Raw genomic sequence first — 22,935 nt, 5'->3', positions numbered from 1 at the left:
CTGTTAAACCATTTTGTGGCATCACTATTAGAAGAACAAAGTCGCTATCAGAAAGGCAGTGAACATAAAAACATATAAAGGTGCCATTGTAAGTTTTTATTTAATGTTCCCGATGTTTCCAAAAGTATTTTCAGGCGTGTGTTGAAAACTGAGGATCTATTTTTACATAAGCTTGCTCTTACAATTTATGATGGCCATTTGCACAGGCTCTTTTCATATTAATATATTCCATATCATCCTACAAATAAAAAGCACTCATATCTATTTCTCATAGTCTAGCATAACCAAGAAACAAGCCACTTTCTGGAGCTAATGCATAACTACACTAGTGCTGTGATCTCTGTGGAGCATATGAGTGAGGGGAGTTCTCCCACTTTGTCTGAGCAGTAAAATATATTGCTTTTGAGCTGCATCTCACCAAAATTAATGAATCAGTTCTATCACATTTTAAATATAGTTTTAAACAACTATCAGCAACTTAATAAGTCTGAATAAAGAACACATAGGGGAGTAATCAGTTCATCTAGAACCAAGTATCAAGAGTCCAAGTTATATACACGTACAACATTTTAGATCATCAATGAAACAAAGCTTGGCATCAAATGGATTACAAAGCTGATTACTGAAGAAATGAACTGGATTGCTATTCTCAGCTTTTAGGGCTGGGATCCAAAGAACTGGTGACACTGAAGTGTAAGGGCTTACCAGTGAAAATGTTTACTTTTTGTCTTTACATGGCAGATACCTATTGCACCTCACAAAAGTCCCTCACTTTCAAAAGCAAGTTTCTGTTTGAGAAAGAAAACCCAAACTCTGCAGTTCTTACCTACGTTGTTCCTTTATTTAAACATCATCAAAACATCATGAATCTTCAGAGTTGCACCCAATTGCTGTCCCCTGGTGACAGAAGACTGATCTAGCAGACAATTTTGTCAGCTGAACAATGTCCCCCTCCTCCAGAAGCTTTGGGTGTGTGGCGGGGTGTGTGTGTGGCTTTGGGGGACAGCATGGGAGGTGGCATGGAGAGCTGCAGAGGACAGGCAATTTCCAGAAATTGCCTCAATCCCTGCTTCTGCTGATGGGAGCCTCAGTTGGATCAAAAAGATTTCCCTTAGTAGGGACTCAGCTGGATACAATTATTTATTTTGTTTATATCCTGTCTCACCAGGTTTGGTTGAAACACTTTATAATGAATAGGAATCATCAGTAAAACATTTAATATACAAAAGAAATATAACAATAAAACTGACTGCAATAGTATCTACAGCAGCCAGAGAACATAGATATTACAGCAAGTAGAATCTCAGTTCCATAGCATTAAAACACTTTACATTATTTCTCTGAAGAAGTGTAAGTAGACACTGTTGGCATAGGCAACAGCAACAGCCTTTAATTAATACCCACATTACTGAGAAGAAAAACACACATCTGGGTCCAGGACTTGGGTGGCTTTCCTGAGCTGTGAGTTTAGTTTGAGTTTCCCCTTTCTGGCTTGCTTCTCTTTGTAGTATGTGTGAACTGATCATTTTAAGTAAAGGAACCTCAATAAGGCAAAGAAGTCACTCAGCTATAATCACTGGGTTTCTTTGTACACCAACCAAAGCATATTCTGGAACTGAGGGGTAATTACTAAAGAGGCTATGCCTCCCCCCCAAAAAAGGAAATTTTGAGCAGGCTGTTGCCCTTAAACTTTGAAGAACAAGGGGTGGGGGTATGGGAATGAATAGCAAATTAAAGCCTTGACCTTCTAAAATTTTGCAGTGTTAAACGTTCCTGCTTTGCCAGCTAACCCTGACCTCCCATTTCCCAAGCCAGTCGCCAAACACTTCTGACAGTTGCTGAAGCTTGGGCTCTGGCAAGTTTACAAAAGCACTTTCATACCAGTGGGATGAGGAGGGACATGATGCGGGGTGGTGGAGAAGGTGGGTAGGGAAGCTACCTAAAATGTTTCCTATATGGGCCCCTGTGAAATGATTGGGAGAAGAGGCATAACACAGCAGCACAAATTTCAGCTTCACACCACAGCCAGAAGAAAAGAGTCAGTCAGTTCCAAGTATATTGTGTGTTAAGTATACAAAGAGCTTTAGTAGACTATTTGATCAGCTTAGGTATAATTGAAACAGAAACATTTGACTGTTCAGTTTTTGTCTGTATACTTCTATATTTCAGACTACCATACTAGATTTCGGCTGGAGAAAAGCATTTAAAGACCTGTGCTCTTCAGTAGCTCACTGTATAACAATTGCAGTTGAAGATTTTTCCAATAAAATTCTTCAACATGAGCAGAATGAACACACTTCAGCTGCCTGCTATGTGATGCATATTGTAAAGGTACAGCACATGAAGGAGCTCAGGGAAGTAGTCCATGAGGAAGAACAACCAAAACAAATTTCAAAGGCATGTATCAAAAGATCTGATGTTTTAAGGGGATTACAGAATGTCGGGTTTGTTTACCCATAAAGCATTGAAGTACTTGCACTTCCAGTATTTTAAGAGTCAAATGCATGGAATGAAATCCTGTGCTAAATTATTTAATAGTGCTTTATAGATCTCAACATATATTCTAAGAAACTTTAAAAATGTATCCATTTTAATACTTAGAAAATGTATCCATTTTAGTAAATAGCCTAGATTTCTGTCCCACGAAGAAATTAATTTTGTAGGTGGAAATGCATTGATGAGACTGAGACACATTAGTAGTTCACTAGGGAAAGTCTAAAATGCAATGAATGTAAAACCATAAAAACAAACAGGGGCAGAAGGGGTTCAGATCTGAAGCTACAGTGGGAGAAAAATTAAAGCCTGATTCATGGAGTTGTGTATAGGGGATTGAAGATTAATTAAAAACAACTCAACCCAGAGTAGTCTCTTCTACTCCAGTTCCTTCCACACTTTCGGTCAGTTTAAATTGCAAAGGTTGTCTTGGACTGTATTACATGTTTGAATACTACCTCATCTTTAAACAAAAAACCTCTCTTATCACCCAAAGCAAGTGCATCAAGGAAAACAGTTCAGCCCAGCCTTCCTCCTCATCCTTTTTTATGTTCAGGGAGATTTTCTTGTGGGATAGCATTCAAACATTCAATTTATCCAACTGCAGCCTGAAATGATGCTGTCCAGGTAGAGTTTTACCGCTTCTATGACTGAATGAATAAGCTGACTCTTTTTGAGGCTTTCCCTGGAACAAAGCAGTCTGCAACCACATCACTTGTTAAAACTGTGACTGGCGCTTCTCTTCTGAGAAGCATGTCAAGAGGGGGCAATCTGCAGTAAAAAGGGGTAGAGAGTATGTTTCCCCACCTAGTTAGGGTTCCAGGTGCATGCTTATAAAAAGATACTTTTGTTTTTATAAAGTGAAGGCAAGAGTTATGGCAGCACTACTTAGAGTCAACTGTGTGACCACACTACCGTATGTGTTTAATGCCCATACTAGAGGTTACTGCCCTGCCCTGACTGAGGCATTTGGTAAACAGTGCTCTTCATTCACTTGGCGGAAGAGGGAGTAAAAAAGCATTAAATATCTAGGTGCACAGGACTCAGTCACTTACCGTATTTTTCGTCCCATAGGACACTCCGTCCCATAGGACGCACCTAGTTTCTTTGGGGGGAAATAAAGGGAAAAAAAATTCCTTTATTTCCCCCCCAAAAAGCAGGTCGGAGAAACCGAACCAGGTCGAGGAACAGCGGGATGGCGGTGCTGCGCCTCCCTGCTGTCCCCCGAGCTTGTGGGGCTGGCCGATGTCTGCCCAGCGTGAGGGGCGCTCTGATTCAGGGCGCCCCGCCTGGCAGGCGGCAGGCTGCTATCCGCAGCGTGGGGAGCCCTGCGGGGAACTCCTGCAGGGCTCCCCACGCTGCGGATGTGTTCCCGAAGCGCCGGGCGCCCTGAAAGCAGAGTGCCCGACGCTCCGGGAAGCAGGCTGCTATCCGCAGCCTAGACATCCCTGCGGGACCTCCCGCAGGGCTGCCTAGGCTGCGGATGTATTCCTGAAGCGCCGGGCGCTCTGCTTTCAGGGCACCCGACGCTCCGGGAAGCAGGCTGCTCTCCACAGCCTAGACATCCCTGCGGGAACTCCCGCAGGGCTGCCTAGGCTGCGAATGTCTTCCTGAAGCCTGGAGAGTGAGAGGGGTCGGTGCACACCGACCCCTCTCGCTCTCCAAGCTTCAGAAAAAGCCTGCATTAGCCCCATAGGACGCACCCAGTTTTCCCCTTCATTTTTGGAGGGGAAAAAGTGTGTCCTATAGGGCGAAAAATACGGTATAACCATTATATGAAAATCTCAATCAAATCAATGAGTTTCATGTAGCATGCTTGGACTTAGAGGGAGTTGAGCTCAAAAACAAGTAACCACTATTATTGTCTGTTTTGACACTTGATTAGAAGTTAATGTGTGCATCTGTGGAGATCACAGAGTTCTTCATATAGGAAAAATGTCAATGGAGGAATTCAATCTGGTAAGGTCATCATTACATCAGGGCAAACATTTCAGCATGCCAAAGGAATGACCCCCTCTTTCTTCCCCTGTGTACTCATACAGGGCTTCTGCTCATTAGTTGAATTGTTCCTAGGGTTGTTTTTTTAAAGATAAATTTGGCAAATATTAGCTTCAACTTACATGGTCTAAGCTTTTCATGTATACATGTCCATTTTAATATAATGAAGTAAAAACAATATGAAGCTTACATTTGTCTTTTGCCAAATGCAGTATTTGTCATACTGTACAGGTATAAATAATGCTGTCAGTATAAAATTAACTGGATGTCACATTTATTTTCCTAGTTTTGTTCTGATATCATGGAGGAACTTGACATGTTGCTTCCCCTGGCTCTGGCATGCAGAGATGAGTCTCTCCAGGAAATTAGAGCAAACTTTGTAGAGGCCTGCTGCAAAGTAGCAACAGCTGTCCTGACAAGGTTGGAGGAGAGAAGTAAAGATGTCCCTTCCAGAGCTCCGCTGCAGAACTTGTATACTATTCTCTCCACAGCAGTGCATGTCTATCAGCATTTTAATATGTATCAGCATCTAATGAAAGATACCACTAGAAAGTGAGTCTGTTGCATTGATTAAAACACCCATAAATACCAGTAAATCAAACAAGTCCATTTCAGTGATACAACAAATATATTTAAAAGAAACAACTTAAGACAATGTGCTGTTTACTGCCAGTGCCTTGAATTTTTCTCTTTCTATCCTGGTTTACAAAGATCTAGCATTCACTCTGTACACCACTGGAACTTCAAAGAAGCATCTAAAACTTTTGTCTAAGACAGAACAGTTCCAACCCTGTCTTTCTTCATCCAGACCTTTAAAATTATTAATGTAGTCTGGACCACTTTGGGTTTCAAATTGTGTTTGAATGTTGTGGATGTGGTGAGTTTTATTTTCCTTGTATTTTATTGCCTTGGAATATGTGGTTTAATGTTTAATTTTGTATTTAAAGCTATTTATACTCATTTATTATAAGCTGCCCAGAAAACTTTTTGTCATGGAGCAACTTACAAATAATATTATGCACATGCACATGCACACACACGCGCGCGCGCGCACACACACACACAAATACATATGTTACATATAAATCAGATTTGGAGAGAGGGTAATATCATATCAGGGATATGGGTGGCGCTGTGGTCTAAACCACTGAGCCCCTTGGGCTTGCCGATCAGAAGGTCAGCGGTTCGAATCCCCGCGACAGGGTGAGTTCCCGTTGCTCGGTCCCAGCTCCTGCCAACCAAGCAGTTCAAAAGCATGCCAAAAGAAGTGCAAGTAGATAAATAGGTACCGCTCCGGGGGGAAGATAAACGGTGTTTCCGCGCACTGCTCTGGTTTCACCAGAAGCAGCTTAGTCATGCTGGCCACATGACCTGGAAAAACTGTCTGCAGACAAACACCAGCTCTGTCTCCCTGTAAAGCCAGATGAGCACCGCAACCCCAGAGTCATCTGTGACTGGACTTAACTGTCAAGGGTCCTTTACCTTTACCTTTTTTTAATGTCATGTAAATTCCCCCATACCACTTTAGTCAAATGCCATTTTATTACTCTATTTGCCTTTCTCTCTCCTCTTCTGTTGTTACTTTTACTTTTTCTCTGCTGTTCAAATCATTCACTTCTCTTGAAATTCAAACCATGTGATGTTCTTCTTCAACAGCTTCTCCGTTCAACATAAATTCATTGGATCCTCCCCCACCCTTTGAAGCTCTCCGTGGGCTTGACTTACTGTACCTTTCTGCCACAATTTTTCACCAGGTCCTTTCCTGTGGCCTTGACGTCTTCAGAAAGCTGCTTCTGTCTCAAAACCCTTCTCCCTTTCTTCACCTTAGATTTGGAATTCCTTCCTGAGAGTTTCTTTTGCACCATCTTCTCTAAATTCCTCCTCCAAATTCACATTTTCAGTGCTGCCGTTCACTTAATCCACATCCCCATATAAAACTAAGCCTATGTGTAGTTGAAATAGCTGATACTGAGTGCTTAATAACCTTGCCTCACTTATTTTTATCCCCTCCCCTTATTGTGTTGGGTTATAAATTGGATTATAAACTTCCTCTGTTGTAGCAAGCTATGGTGTTGGCATAGGCACTCCCTTTGCCACTGTGTCTGAAATGTTGTGCTTTCAGGAAGGATTTTCTTGCCTCTTCCTCAGAACAAGACACTGAGGCAGAAAGAATAGGCAGTGCGGGTGGCCAGGGGAAGAGGAGAACAGCTCCACTGCTGGTGCAAAGAGGAGGATGGGGTGGTGGGAATAGAAGGCAAGGGGGTAGCAGCAGAACCACCACCCTGGTCAGAAGAGGCTAACCTTTCTTGTGCTAACCTTGATAATAGTATATATATTTATAATAATTGCGCATGTATCAAACAGTTTGGTATTTTTCCTACCAGACCACTTTTTTAAATAAAAAGAAGTATCCCTTAAGTATTGTTTAGAAGTACCACTTATAATTCTGCATTGCATTTCAATAATAGCGATCCAATCATTTATATGTGCATTGTTTTAGCAGTAGATTGACAGTGCTGTTTGCCTAAGTAGTATAGTACACATTTGTAAAACAGTAGAAGTAGATTTTCAAAGAGCCTCTGTAACAAAGACCAGATTTTAATGTGAGTGTGGGTTTAGATTCAAGAATCAAGAGGAAATGAATGATTGATACTTAATAATCCAAACCATTTGTACAACTGTGGGTTGTTACCTCCTACTGCACTGGTCTTAAATCTTTCCTTCTTTGATCATTTGAACAGGCCTGTATTCCTAATGCCTCTCCAGCAATATCAGGAATTGATCAGTGTTCTTCAGTTTCAAATTACAAACTACTGCATCAGAATTTGTGCTACAACTATTTTACAGGATGCCGAGAGTCACTACTGGGATGACTACAAAGCTTTTTATGAGGTGTGATGTTAAGTTTACCAGCTTTTCCTTTTACACAAATGTTTCTTTCTTTTGTTTTCTTGTTGATTAATTTGAAACATAGGTTTAATACTACCTGAAATCAAGGTTACATTTTAAGGTTGCTGACCTACAACAACTATGTGTGCATATGTCTCATTGAGTTCAATGGGCTTTATGTGCATGCAGCAATGGTCATGAATAAAGGCCAAGCTATAATATTATGTAATTACAAAACAATATTGAGTCTTTCTAGATGTTTACATTCTGGTATGAGTACATCTTTGTGTGCTTTTTAGTACTCTTCATTTTTAAAACAGATGAATTCATTATTGTCTTATCTACACTCCTGTTAAATGTCCCTGGTTGGTTGAATCAAGTAACTTGCAAACTTTGTTCCAAACTACTGTGCCATAAAAGAACTGCAGTGTGTTGCAAGAAAGTATATACATAAAATAACTATAGTTTACTATGATCCCAAAATATACACCCATAGAAGCGGCTGCCTGCTTCCTCTGAATGATTTCCTGCTTGGGTGCAGCGCTGGCCTGTAACATTTTGCCACTTGAGGAAAAATGCTCTGCCATGCACCCATGGCAGAGGCAGCAGCAGGACGCACCTGCAGAGCAGGAGGCAGCATGGGAGGCACCCATGGAGTGCAGTGGCAGTGTGCTCATCAGGCCCATATCTGCCCCCTGGGGCAACCACCTAATCTTGTTTCGTGGGTGGGCCAGCCCTGCTATCAAGGATGCATGACCAATCAACACTCACTGGAGCAATGAATTTTTCCATGGCTATGCACTGAGCTCAGTATTTGTTGGTGGATAAAATAATTAGCTAGTATGTGAAGTGTAGTAATTCTGATATTGTCTTCTTTACTGAATATAAATATTTCAAAATGACAGTGAACCTTAATTTCAAATTCTGGATAGCTGAACCATAGTTAATGCCACAACCAAGGTGGGCAGTGGGGTTTTGCACTCTAAAACAGATACAGTTTGCAGTAGCTTGTGGTGTGATGTGAAAACAATCTAGTGCAGTATCTCACCAACTAAATAGATGGAATACCTGCTTGGCTACCAAACTGAAATAAAGCTTTTAATGAAACAAACATCTGCTGCAATCTCCAAAACGTATGTTTTCTAGTTGTCAAAAATAAAGTTGTCTATTTGTAGATAATACTGAGTGGCTTATGTAGTACTGCCCAGCTGCCTGTTTCTTGACATACAATTTAAATAAAAGCCCACATCTGTTTTATTGTATGAAGCTTGCAAAAATAGCAGATGTTTACCCATTCAGATACTTTGACATAACAACAAATAGCAAACAGGAAAAGGTTCCCTGTAAATCTCAATGAGGATTCTATTTATTACCAAGAATCTACTTTTATATGAAACAATATGAATAACTTAAATAAGAAGAATATATATTCTGGTATATTGGAAGTTTCATATAATTAAATATCAAATAACTACATAAAACACAATGAACTGAGTATAGGATATATACCCAGTAGAACATATATTTAAATGTATTTTAAATACTTTAGAAAATAAATAAATACTGAATTCAATTAAAAAGGCTTCAAAATGGTTCATAAATTATTAAATAGTTTCTAAGAAAAGTGATATCCAACAAAGTCATATACAACATAGATCCATTGAAATCAGTGTTCTTAAATTACTGAAGGTCACTTATTTCAGTGAGTCTACTCTGAGTATGATTAATATTGGATATCACCCTATTTATTTATTTATTCATATTACTATTATTTTAACAATGTTTACGTATAAGGCCTACTGATAATTTACTGCTATTGCAGCAAATGTTCAACAGTTAATGACTTTACCTGTATATTATAAAATGCATGATAAAACATTAATAAAATGTCCACATATAAATCATTTAATTTGATGCTAATCTTGGAAGCATTATTTGCAGAGCTCTTCACTGGTAAGGTTTTTTCAAAAATAGTTTTGCTTCATTATAGTGACCCATAATAATAGAACTTCATAGTATGTTGCATATCAGACAGGAAATTATAATAATCTCTGCTATATGAAAAAAAATCTGCAGAGACATAAAATTGTCACAGAGTTTAGACTGTTGCTATATTTGTTTCTGGTATTGTTAAAATATAATAAAATAGCTAAAGGATCTTTAAAAAGAATTCTAACAATGAATGAACATTTACATTCAGCAAGGAACACTGGGTGTATTTTCAACTCTTTGGCTGTATTTATAGGCTGTCGGATTATAATGTCTATAATCTATCATTGTAGGCAAATCAGTGTGTAAGTTAACTCATTCAGTTGGTCTGTAGGTACTTTCTCTTATATTGTGGTAGGATTAAGGCTCTCAGCAAGGATCCTCTAATTTTTTGCCACGTGTACCTCCAAGGGGTACTTTAATTGTATGCATATCTACTCAGAAGTAGTTCCCATTTTGTTCAATAGGGCTTGTTCCCAGGTAAGAATGTGTACAACTTCAGCCTGAGTTACCTGTGCTACATAAAACATAACTCAACTTGTAATGTGGATATAAATGCCCCATTTGGAAAACATCTACTTATGGCCTTCAGTGAAGAAGTTGGAGCACCTGGAGATGTATTAACTTGCTGGTGACAGCTGCATAGAAAGTTATTCTCAGTAGCAATTAAGAGTCTAACTAAGAGTAACTGCTTCATGGTTGGTCAGCCTTTTACAATGGGATTTGCCCTTGATCACAGCAGAGATGGTGAGTAGTTGTACACAATTTCGTAAATTAGTAACTACACAGTACAGCATGCTTATCCAAAATAGGTTTGGGGAAGGTAAGTTTATGGTAGGTCAAATGTTTGCGGTTTTGGAAGAAAACTGCTTTCCCAGCTGAAACAAGACCTGAGTTGTTTTTGGGAGGGGAAATATGTTTTGCATCTTGCAAGGTTTCTGGTCTAGTTATTCAGCAGTTCATACTTTTCAACTATTTCCTCTCGGCCTGAATGGATTAGATTCACTGAATCCAACCTGACATTCAGGAAGATGGGTTTCTATTGTTTAACATTTGTTGGTTTTGCCAGGGGGAAAGATGCTCATTCTCCATCCAGATGTGGCATTATTTCTGCTGTGCTCTTCATCATGATCTATGGACTGTTCTACCCCCTGTGCTAGCCCAGGAGATTTTAACAGAAGTGCTGGAGGAATCCTTGGCACTCCTGGCTTGCAGATATTTTCAGGCCCAGCCCAGTTACAAGAGAACACCACAGATAAGGTAATGATTGATTCGAATATTGCGCTGTGGGTGATGTGAATGTATTATTATTGTTTCCTGTTCTGCTTATTGAGCATTCCGAACAACTTACATAAATTAAGATGAAATAATCATGAAATAACATATTAAAGACAATACAGGCTAACAAAACTATACAATTTAACAAGCAATAAATATTAAAATGTTTTTAAAAAGCAGCAGAAATTACACATTAAAAGCCTGTTGAAATAAATCCATTTAAAGTTTTGTCTAAAGCACAAGGCTGAGGAAGCCATCCAATCGTTTATAGAAGGTTAATTTTGTTTTATGCCTAAGCATTGTTGTTTTGTGCCTGAACTTTTTACTCTGTGAATGTTAAGTAAACTCTTCTGCATTCAAATGTAACAATACAACCATGGCTTAGGGATACACAAACAAGCTACAGTGAGCATTTGGCTTGCAAACCCATGCCTCCGTTTTTCTCCGGTGTAGCTGTGATGAGATTAGAAGCATCTGCTTCTGTTTTAGGTTAACATGGCATACAAACCTGAACTAGGGGATCACCACATTTTTTGGCCTGTAGATACATTTGGACTTTTTGGTGAGAACTATGGGCCATGTCCCCTCTGGCAATTTATCTCCACTTTCCCCACAGAGGTACAGAAAGTGACTGCGCGCACACACAGCCCCCCCCCACCTATACATATTCTTTGCTTTTCCAAGTAATCTAAGTAAAAGTTGGATCCAGTAGATCCAACTTAAGAAACCCGTGGAGTTGAAAGAGGAAGTATGAAAAATCATCACTCTCCTGCAGCTCTCTGTACTTCTCAAGGGAGAAGAAGGTAACCAGCTTAAACCACCTCATGACCAAGGGATAGTGAGTAGAAGGGGTGGCTGAGAGGCTTCATGAGAACTTCAAGGGAAAATTTCAGAGCTGCCGTTGCTTCTCTTCTGTAGGTACCTCATTGGCAACCTCTCTCCTAAACTGTGGTTTATTGAAACAAGTTAGCTTGATTTAAAATACTACAGTTGAGACATCAGTTTGTCCAAGGTTATGTGCTTACTGTAAATCAGAAGCTCTGCTGGAGCCCATGGTTTGCTGTGAATTGTTCTAAAAACAATATAATATCTCCCTGGAAACTTGTTTTTCATGCATGAAAAAGTGCTTTTTCTAGTCCTAGCTGTAGTTGCGTATTTTTTCAGTGTTCACCAAAATTGTATGCCTTTGATCATTCATACTGCAGCTTTTAACCTTTAAGTTCAATATGCAATATGTTTACAAGGTTAGTTGTGGGCATGATATTCACCAAGGAGATGATAAAAACGGCTAATGACAGGAAGCAACTAGCAATGGAAGTAAAAGCTACAAAATAAATATATATGGTGCAATATACAAAGCTTTATTTTTACAGAAAAATAATAACATGGTAGACTGAAGCCAAAGCAGAGCAGGTCCATCCTTCAAATGTCACATATTTTCCAACATCTAGGTACAAACTACAAATGAACTTATTTTTCAAAATGTTGTTTGTGTGTATAACCTCATTATACAGAGGATTTATAGATTTCAGTATATATGAAAATACTTAGACTATTGTCTGTAAGCATACATAAAGAATGGAAACACCTAGTGATTTCTAGATTTAATTTTCTTTATAATTAAGAAGAATGAGAACATACATACTCTATTGTGTACCAGAGCAGGCTTTTAATATTAATTCTGGAATTAGAAGTATGATCAAATTCAGCTGCTAGAGTATTTGAGTCCTGATCTGTTTCTGCTGTTCTCTGCAGATTCTGTACTTTATTTGCTTTTTGTTGAAATCATGACAATTGATTCATTCTTCTTGAAAATCTGATAGGCAGATGTATACATTGTTTGGATAGCAATCCTGCCCTATTACAATCAAAATGTGAGCTTTGTCATTAATGCCAGTGGGATGTAGGTTGTATCCATAGTCTTTGCAATCCTTTTTTACAACTCACTGTTCTTTCTTTGTCATGCCAAAGACATTTACAGTGCCACGTTAACTGGTAGCTATGTAACTCTTAAACAGCTTCTGGCATATACTAGTTATCATAATATAGCATGTTCATAAAAAAGCAAGAAAGTAATAATAGAGGAACCATAGTGAAACAATGGGAGATGGGGCAAGTGGCAAAGAAATCTTGGGAGAAAAGAGCGGGTACTCGGAAAGCACATCTGGAGCCCATGATGAAAAATCAATATAAAATGGAACTTGTATACTAAAGGAACGGGGAAAGGGCACCAGTTTCCAAAACTCTTTATATAAAATTGTGCCATGAATATTTAAACTAATGTCTTCCTTTTGCGGGTGGCGCTGTGGGTTAAACCACAGAGCCTAGGACTTGCTGATCAGAAGGTTGGTGGTTCGAATCCCCGCAACGGGGTGAGCTCCCATTGCTCGGTCCCTGCTCCTGCCAACCTAGCAGTTCGAAAGCACGTCAAAATGCAAGTAGATAAATAGGTACCGCTCCGGCGGTAAGGTAAATGGCGTTTCCGTGTGCTGCTCTGGTTCGCCAGAAGTGGCTAAGTCATGCTGGCTGTACGCCGGCTCCCTCGGCCAATAAAGCGAGATGAGCGCCGCAACCCCGGAGTCGGTCACGACTGGACCTTTACCTTCCTTTTTGGAAAAGAAAATATGTGTGTCTAAATATTATAAAGCAAACAATCAAAGGAATATATAAATTATTTAAAATGTATTCCACTCATATTCAGTATTGTTTCTGAAATTTGTTAAGAACCGGGGATAAAAAGCTCTGAAGAAAACAGAAAAAGAACATATTAAATTTTCATTTTATAACAGGTATAAGGAACAGAGAAATTAAAATATATTTAGTTGTAATGTTTTATTTGGTTTATTCAGAATTGGATAAAATTGCAAATTTTAGCAAATTATAATCCTAGCTTGCACATGTATAACAGTGCAAGTGGTGAATTCCTTCCTCATTCATATCTATGGAGGGAGCTAATCCACAGATAATCTTCATTTCTTGAAATCAGTGGGGAAAGTGAAACATGAGAACTCTGTATATACTTTGGGAATGTTGTGCCAGGGACAAGATTATATTATTATTACTTAAAATTCCTGATGATTTTAAATAATGTAAAAGAGATCACTTGTCTATAAAAATCATTTCTGCATTGTAGCAGATTACTTGACTGAATGGGTTGAATTGCATGCCTTGATTGATTTCAGGGTTTTTGCTTTGTCTCTTACAGAATAGATGTTATAGCAATTCTGATGACCTGTGAAAGCATGCTGTGGTCAGTTTGCAGTTCTGTGCAAGAACTGTTGTTCCCACAAAAAGACAGAAATCGTCGTATTTATAAAATACACAAGTATTGCAACAATTTACTTGCAGCAGCTGTCTTTTTAACTGCACCATTGGAGAGCCTGTATAAGTAAGTGTGATGTAATATTTTAAGACAAACAGACATTTATCCTATAGAAGGAGTAACAATCGTCTATCTTTGTGTAATGGCTGGATTCCAGTATGGTAATGATGCACCAAAATCTGAACATTGGTTTCAACTGTGGATAGGAAGCAGCACTTGAATGTACATTATTTTACCCTGCAGCAGATTTGTTTGAGGAAAATAGTGTCATTAGAATCTGGTAAACTTGAAACCAGTCTATATTCAGTACTCTCAAGGCTGCAATCCTAAACATGCATACTAGGGAGTAGTTGAAGACAGAGAGACTACTTCCAAATACACATGCATAAGATTGTGTTGTTAAGAATTTGGTAATAATAGCAAAGCCTCTAGCAATATCTAACTCTACTGCCTGCTTGGTCACATTCACACCATACATTTAAAGCACATGGCTTCTTCCAAAGAATCATGGGAACTGCAATTTGTACAGAGTGTTGGAAATTGTAGCTCTGTGAGAGGTAAACTACATTTCCCAGGAATTTTTGTGGGAAGCCATGTGCTTTAAATGTATGATGTGGATGGGACCGAGGCTGGGGCTGGGGCTAAGCCATCAGGAGGGCTGAAGCTCATTGCCCAAAACTCTGGAGAACTCCTGCCAGTCAGAATACAGAGCTAGATGGGCTTAGCATCCTGTGTTCCTAAGGGCCTTTGATCTGTTCTAATCCTAACAGGAGCAGGCCAGGTAAAAGACTAAGGGCAGAAAAATATTTTTAAAAGTCATTGACCTAGAAGAGAAAGGTTGATCCTAGACCAGGCATAGGCAAACTCAGCCCTCCAGATGTTTTGGGATTACAACTCCCTTCATCCCTAGCTAACAGGACCAGTGGTCAGGGATGATGGGAGTTGTAGTACCAAAACATCTGGAGGGCCGAGTTTGCCTATGCCTGCCCTAGACAATAAGGAGAAGAGGGCAAGGAAAGAGGCAGGAGTTTGAGGGGGGAAAGGGTAAGTGGGAGAGAGAATAAGCACACGATGAAATGTACACATGACCAAAAGCCCCCAAAGTGAGGAAGGCTGTTAATGAACTACAGTATAACTAAACAGTATAGTATCAAGACTGTTCTTTTTAAAAAAAGGGGATTTCAAGTTTGTAACCTGTTTTGAATCTATTATGTTAGGTGGAAGGTGAGATGCAAACTGAGATCTTTTAAATACATTAATAAAAACAAATCTATCGGTTTATCTCGTAGCTTTGTAATACTTCTCAGTATAACTTCATAACATTGGAGGGAGCAGGCATGCTGATTTTAATTCAAAACACACTAAGAAAAGGAACCATATTTCCTTGTACAATTCTAACTGCTGTCATCTACTAAACTCCATATTTTAGCTGTTGGGAAGAATATTTTTCTTCGTGTCCTGTTACACAGCCCTTTGAGACTGTAAACAAAATAACACAACATGGCTATTTCTAAGCTTAAATCCAGAGGGTTTTTACATATTGTATCCAAGGAAAATCACAACAAACTTATTATTGATCAAGCAACAGTTGTACATCTAACATTCCATAAACACATGCTAGTGATAGCTATCTGTGTTTCCTTGGAGAACTGAAACCTGCTTTGCAATCAATAAACTACATCAAGTAAGTGACACACATGACTCAAGGCTATCTGTCCTGAAGCCCTTCAAAATATGGAATTCCTTCTATTTCAAATAAGAATTTTGTTGTTTTTTTTTTTACAGATTGTATATTTTAATACATGAAGGAAATAAACAAAATAGAGAAAGTGACATCTGCTATTCCTGAAAAAATTGAAATGTGTTCACTAAGGTTCCTACAGGTTGAAAAGTAGCTCATCTTTGAAAACAAGATTTATTTAACTGACATGCTAGTTCAGGCCATATATAGAATATATATTTTGAATTGTTTCCTAACACTGATATAAATATTTTGGACTTGCAATTTTAAACAAAACCTCCTTCTCTTTCTTGCCAATCCACATTTTTTTCCTGGCCTTTGTTCCCACCCACCATTTTGTTTGGTCGTTTCCCTCGCTGGTCATCCTCCCTTCTTTTTGGCCTATGTATTGTTTCTCTTTCCTCCCTATTCATCTCTGACTTGGTGGGGGGATGTGTGGAGGCAGGTGGTCCCCATTCTTCGGGGCTTGGTTTGCTGCTTTTCCAGCCACAGAACTTAATCCACCACACCCACATACCACTGCATGTGTTGTTGTTTTTTTAAAAAAATAAGTTTTATTAACTGGCCAATCACATCAAATTAAATCACATCACATAAATTCCGAATTACAAAGCCAAATTTTGAATTTTGTTGGGGGGACCCATACTTCAAGATCCAAAGGGGGATTCTAATCATCTTCTTGCTACTGCATTAATGTCCAAATCGGTCCCAATCAGTCCAAACAGAGTTCATAATTCTATCCAGTCTTATCTTGCTGTTTCCACATCTCATCTTGTTCTTATATTTTCTCTTTTTCTTTATGATCTCTTCTGATAGTCTCCTTAAGCCAATAAACACAAATATAATAATCCTGTGTGAATTTCCTGTTCTTCCAATCCAAGTCCAGATGGTTTCCATATATCATCTCCTTCATAGATAACATCACTCTTTCCATCATAATTTTACGAAGCTGTCGCTCTTAAGTCACACTGAGGAGTTTAATCCACAATATATAAACAGCTTTGTTTCTCTCTTTCTCCTCCCAGACTCAATACCTCCGACAGAGCTTCCCAAAATGGCGACGGCATTTTTAACTGCATCATTCCATAGCTCTTATACCTTCCAGATTCGTCTTGAAACATGCTTTGGTTCAAAAGTTTATCTCCACACAGCCTTAAATCCACAGCTTAAGTCCTTAAAACGACATTTCTGACTCATTAGGGGAGGCGATTCTTGTTTAATCACATAGAAAAAGAAAGGAAAGTTTTTTCCCCCCTCCCCCATCAGTCCTTTGCCGTACCGTATCTTGACGTATCTTCTCATGTTTTATTCTTGTCTTGTTTTATCAGAGATCTCTTCTGTCAGCAGTCTTTACTCCCCCTCCTTCCTTGAAGTATGTGCAATTCATCTCGTCCAAATTGTTTCTTTTGAAGTTCTTGCAGCTAGTGGCGCGAATCAGGGACGGCGTCCAGGAGTGCCGAAATCCCACAGGAGGGCTTTGTGCCTAGTGCCCCCATCCCCACAAATTCGGGGGTGGTATAGGGCACAGCAGGCAAGGGCCGTCCCCCCCCACAATCCTGGGGGGGTTAAGGAGGCTAATTACCCCCATCATAGCCTCCAAATTACCTCCTGTGGGTCGGAGAGATGTTATTGTCAGCCATCTTCCGATGCGCCCCCTAGTGGCCCCCCCACCACACCCATATACCACTGCATGTGTTGACAGCAAGACCTGATACATTTTCAACTACGACAGCCGATTTTTCTTCAAAGGATGCTCCCAATCAGCCCTGGTTTTCAGTACAGCAAGCCTTATCAGCCACTGATGCTTCTGTGCTCTGTCAGTCCTCTGCCTTAACTGCCCAAATAGCTATAGCCCCTAAAATTCTCAGGACACACACACCCCGTGCCCCCCAAACCCAAAAGAAAACCACTTCAGCTACTGCAGCAGTTAGTACCAAGGCAGTGCTGGATCAGCCGCCACACAGGGTGCAATATATGGGACATGAAAAATCTACCAGCAGCAGTGCCTATCTCCCCTTCCCTGTTCTTTGACTGATCACTGCATGGCAGAGAGTGATCTGGAGCTGATGGATGAATGGGAGCCAGAGTGGCAGAATTGTTTAACTCTTCCCAGCAATTCTCTGAGAAGGAGTCTTGCAGCTGCCCTGTTCATGCTTTTGGCTTTCAGTACTGCTACTGTTGACTTGACACAGGCATCACTTACCTCCTCAAACAGTTTCAACTGGCTTTTATTCCCAGCCAAAGTGTTTTTTAAAGAGGGCATCCCTATATGTCCTCCTGTGGTGCATCGTTTTCATTCGTGGAACTTAAAGAAGGTTCTGCAGACTCTCGTGTTCAAACCATTCCAAACTGTTCCTCTCCACATCCTTTCTCATAAGGTCCTCCTTTTGGTGGCTATCACATCAACATGGCTTATTTTGGAATTGAGTGCCTTATGCATATTCCTGAAAGACTGTGGAAAGACTGTGATTCTTTGTATGGATCTATCATTCATGCCTAAGGCAAATACAAGTTTTTACTACAACCAGAACCTCCTTCTGGCCTAACCGGATTCATCCCTTTGAGAAGGCCTGACACATAGTGGATCATCTACTGGGTTCTTAAAGTCTGTATCAGCCAGACTAAGGACTTCAGGTTGACAGAGGTGTTCGTTTCTTCCTTTCCACCCTCTTGGGGTAAGAAAAGCTAGCATGCTGGCTGAGGGTGTGTATCATCTTGGCTTATGACTCTCTCAAGCTGCCTGCCCTGCAGAATATCACAACCCATTCCACAAGGTCTGCTTTTACTATAGCAACATTTGCCATCAATGATCTTTTTATTGGCATCCACAGAGCTGGCACTTGGTCCACACCAAAAACTTTGGATAAACATTATAAACTGGACTTCTATGAATCTGCTGACTCCTCTTTTTGAAAATGTGTTTTGCTGCAAGTGGTTCTGTAGACTTAGGTGTCCTGGAATTGCCTGCATTACTGGGACTCCTTTGGTACATCCCACCTGCTGTACTGTCACTCAGGGAAAAGCACCTTTCAGGGGAGACCAAGAGTTCCTTTTCTGGTTCTTGGCTTTAGTGGAGGTAAAGCCAACAGTGTTGAAATGAGCAGCTTATATGTGCCAGTGAATGTAATTATCTGAGACGCCCATCTGCAAGTATCATGGAAGTATTGCCTGAAGTTGGAATCAACCTTGACATCATTGGAGTGTCAAACATTCCTGAAAATTCATTCTGGCGGTTAATAAATTATCATGACTGCAATCCACAACAATTCAATTTTGCTGTCAATTTTAATAGGAACCTATGTTACCTGTTCAGTTTTATTGCCAATATGTTGTATTCCATTAAAAAGTAAAAGACTCCCATCTTTTTATTTAAAAATCTCATAGAACACTCAGTTATCCTAATTCGTTTTAATGCTATCAGCATGTAAATGCTGCTTTTCATAATCTTTGCAGACACTCAAATTCTAAAGGAATTTAAATGAATTTAATGTTTATACTATTCACATATTCTTGGTACAAAGTAAGTCCAGTAAAAGCATATTGATGACTAAGTCAAGGTGTACCAAACTATCTCAGCTGTCTCCAATATTAATTTTCAGTTTATTTTCCAACATCAAATTATTTAAATTCTATAAGGCAACAGTGTTGGGAATTCATCATTTATGCATCTCATCATTTCACACTAGCTGATTTACAAAATCAGTTCTCACTTTGTCATACGCTACAGGAGAATAGCACAACTCAAACATGGAATATTGCTCTTGTATCAAATACTTTCACAGATGCTTTCCCCAGCTTTTGAGACAAGAGGCAGCTGCTATAGGATATTTTATACAGAAAGAACATTTCCTAATAGCTGTGGTTATGCACTAATGATTAAAGTAAGAAATTTAACCTGAATATATTTGTCTGTTAGTAGTATTTTCATTACTAGTAATGGACAGTGGGGGCAACCAGGTTATTCACTGGTGTTTAGGCTGCATATCCATTTGAAAATTACTTTAGAAAAATGTCTGGAATGTATTCCAATGAAGACAGGGGGGCATTCAGTATCCTTCAGGGTATCACCTTCCATCTAGCCAGGGGTCAGAGCACTCTTATTGTTTTACTTTTTTGAGAGAATGGCCCCATAATCTCCAAGATGGGCCATGCTTCATAGCCAGGAATCAGTTCCACATTTAAAGGTTAGCACCACCACCTAGAATCATACAAAGAACCAGGAATCAGTTCAGTTGTTTAAGCATTGACAAAATACATTCCCAATGACCAGTCTCAGTTAGTAGCCCAGCATCTGCATTTTGATTTACTTGTACTTTCTCTGCAGTGTTGTCTGCATTCTTCAAAGTAGTCTAATCTGCCAGGCTATTTTGTCCAGGACAAGTTACTGCTAGGGCAGCAGCTAAAGTTAATGAAAGGCGCCTTAGACTACTAAGGTCACTTGGGCCTCTCTAGTGACAAAGTTGGATCTTTGAACACTTCTTGACTATGGACTTGATCCTTTGGGGGTGCCACCTACTCAGAACCCCACTTCCCTGGACAGATTACCTACTCACAAACAGTACTTTCATTTTGTGTGGCTTGAGCTTTTGTTCATTGGTTCTTATCCAGTCCATTACTGTTCTCAGATAGTGATTTTAACACCACCAAAGGTCAGATATAACGGAGAAGTATTGTTTCTTCACTTTCATCACAGTCACGGTGAGGCTCAGTAATAGGTCTTAACTGTGTTGGGTCACCACACAGTAGTTTCCTGCAACTTTCACTACAGCTATTCTGCTTCCTACATCACAATTCCCAACGCACCAGTAAACCAAGGAATTAAACAAGCTTTACCTGATGAAGGCGATGTCAATCACCTCACAAAATGCCTACTGTATCACCTGGCATTTCGGCTGGAAATTTATCAAAGTCCTCCACGCCTGCAGAGAGAAGTGGTTGCTGCCAGTCTGAACCTTAGCAAAGAGTGAAAGGACCATGAGAAGAGAGACCAAGAGAAATCCTCCACAACCAGATAGCCATCTTCTGCCACAGTTGAGAAGGTGGCCTCCCACTTTCATTTGACTGATGACATGCTGAGAGAATGTATGGTTGTCATGGCAGTCATGAACCCCTGAGTCTCGCTATGCAAGGCAGACAAGAACCACAAGCCTAGTAAGTGCTGCTGGGCTAGAAGCTGGCATGCAGAGAGCTGCTCACTGCTGCAAGCATACTCAAAAAAAGTTTTTTAAGATCAACAGAAGTTGCAGAAAAATACCTCCTTAGTTTGCAAGGGGGCCAATGGCTATAAAATGTTTATTTGTGGCCACTGAACTATCCTGTGTTGGGACATGGAACAAAGCAGAAAGAATTCTGTATTAAGTGTAAAGGCTACTCAATAGCCCAGCTCTACAGAATACCAGTCTCTGTGGAGCAACAGCAGGAGAGGGTTGTTACTGTCTGTCATTCTTTGACTAGTAGAAACAGGAATACATTAAAATGTAAATCATAGCTTAAATCTGAGCAGAAAAATTTTATATTGTACTTTGACTTGAATCCTAAGAACAGCAAGTGGAGTGTTGCTTGTGCAACAAGGCTTTCCCACCACTGTTGTGGGTTTGGAGACACTATATTCCACCCTGTTCAGCAACTGTAATTTAAAAAAACTATTTTTAACTTGCATTTTAAATTATTGTAACCCACATCCTGGGACGTCCTGGTAAAGGGCAGATAATACCAATACCAATAACAAGAACAACAACAACAACAACAATAATAATAATAATGTGTGAACAGTGACTGTGACTTGAAATTGGAGACCCTCTTGTGTGAACTGAAAAACCTTCTATAAGTAGCTCATTGATTCCAAGCCAAATACTTGTTTGCTGTTCAAAAGCTGTTAAAGAAGTATGATTACTGAACTAATTCTACTTGAACTATGAAATATACTCAGAGTCGCAAAGTGATTTCATGCTCTTTACTCAGCTCATAGTGGTGAGGAGGAATGAATGAAAGTCCCCTCAAGGTATCTGCTTTATATACATTATTTACACAATGGGCTGCACATGATTGGCTAATTCCGGAATTCTACTGTAAGCCAATCAGGTTGTGGATTCACTTCTATCTGGAGCATGATTGGGTGGTTCCTGCCAACCAATCATATTGCTGCATTGTTCTAGGACCAATCTGACTGCTGCATTCTGAATCCTATTGTTCTAGGACCAATCAGACTGCTGCAGTTTGGATCCTATTCAACTCAGTACATAACACCCCTCCCCTCTAAGTTCCAGTCCTGCCCGGGAGGTCGCATTCATAGTCCTCGAGGTACGCCGGTGGCCTACGTGTGCGTTGCGGCCTGGGGTGTTCCCTGGTCCGGGGTTCAGGTTCTGGCTCATGTTCCAAGGATGCTGGCTGTGATGGGCCTGTCTGGTCTGGTGCAACCGGCTCGCTCAGTCGTGGTTCTGGTTCCGGTGTCCTTTTGGCTTCGCGGGTCCTCTCTGTATTTACTGATTCTGCCTCTCCTGCTGGCCCCACCTGCTCTATGGGCCTCACTGCCCCTCTGTTCCCTTGGGACTCCTCTGACCTTTCCTCCTCCTGGTTTTCTCCCGGGAATCGTCGCCGTATCTGGTCGCAGTGGCGGCGCCAGCATTGCCCCCCATCTGTTAGCACCTCGTACGACACGGGACCAGTGACCCTGGTAACTGTGGCGGGTACCCATGCTGGGCCTGCCCCAAAATTCTTTGCGTACACTGGGTCCTGGGCCTCGAAGGTCCGGGGGTTCCTGCCTTCCCCCACCACTACCTCATCCTGAGCTCTATCGGGGTGAAGGCGGTCCAATCTGATTGCAAGGCGCCGACCCATTAGTAGTTCAGCGGGGCTCCGGCCAGTCGTTGAGCTGGGGGTGCTGTGTTGTGCTAGGAGGAATGTGGCAAGGCGGTACTCCCAATCCCCTTGCGTCATGCGGCGAAGGGTGTCCTTGGTGGTCCGCACCATGCGTTCTGCTTGGCCATTGGTGGCAGGGTGGAATGGCGCCGAACGGATGTGGCGGATGGCGTTCTGCGCTGTGAAGGTTTGGAATTCTCCTGACGTAAATGCAGTCCCGTTGTCTGAGACGAGAGTGTCAGGGAGCCCGTGGGTTGCAAACAGCCTGCGTAGTACCCGGATGGCTGCGGACGTAGAAGTGGACGGTACCAGTGCGACTTCCAGCCATTTGGTGTAGGAGTCCACCACTATGAAGAATGTTTTCCCC

General features: G+C 40.6%; 1 protein-coding gene across 4 annotated transcripts in view; it reads left to right on the top strand.

Annotated features, from left to right (window-relative positions):
• The window catches only part of KIAA0825, a 190,991-nt gene that overhangs the window by 41,480 nt on the left and 126,576 nt on the right, over positions 1-22,935 (top strand). For all 4 annotated transcript variants that reach the window (XM_083576536.1, XM_083576538.1, XM_083576535.1 and 1 more), the window contains exons 8-12: positions 2,170-2,397; positions 4,778-5,043; positions 7,233-7,383; positions 10,439-10,629; positions 13,853-14,035. In XM_083576536.1, coding sequence (XP_083432662.1) covers positions 2,170-2,397; positions 4,778-5,043; positions 7,233-7,383; positions 10,439-10,629; positions 13,853-14,035 — 1,019 coding nt within the window. The remainder of the gene's footprint in view (positions 1-2,169; positions 2,398-4,777; positions 5,044-7,232; positions 7,384-10,438; positions 10,630-13,852; positions 14,036-22,935) is intronic.

The sequence above is a fragment of the Podarcis filfolensis genome (genome assembly GCF_964270895.1).
Source record: "Podarcis filfolensis genome assembly, chromosome: 11".
NCBI lineage: Eukaryota > Metazoa > Chordata > Lepidosauria > Squamata > Lacertidae > Podarcis > Podarcis filfolensis.
Note: the sequence above shows the minus strand (reverse complement) of the source record. Positions and strands in the feature narration are given on the sequence as shown.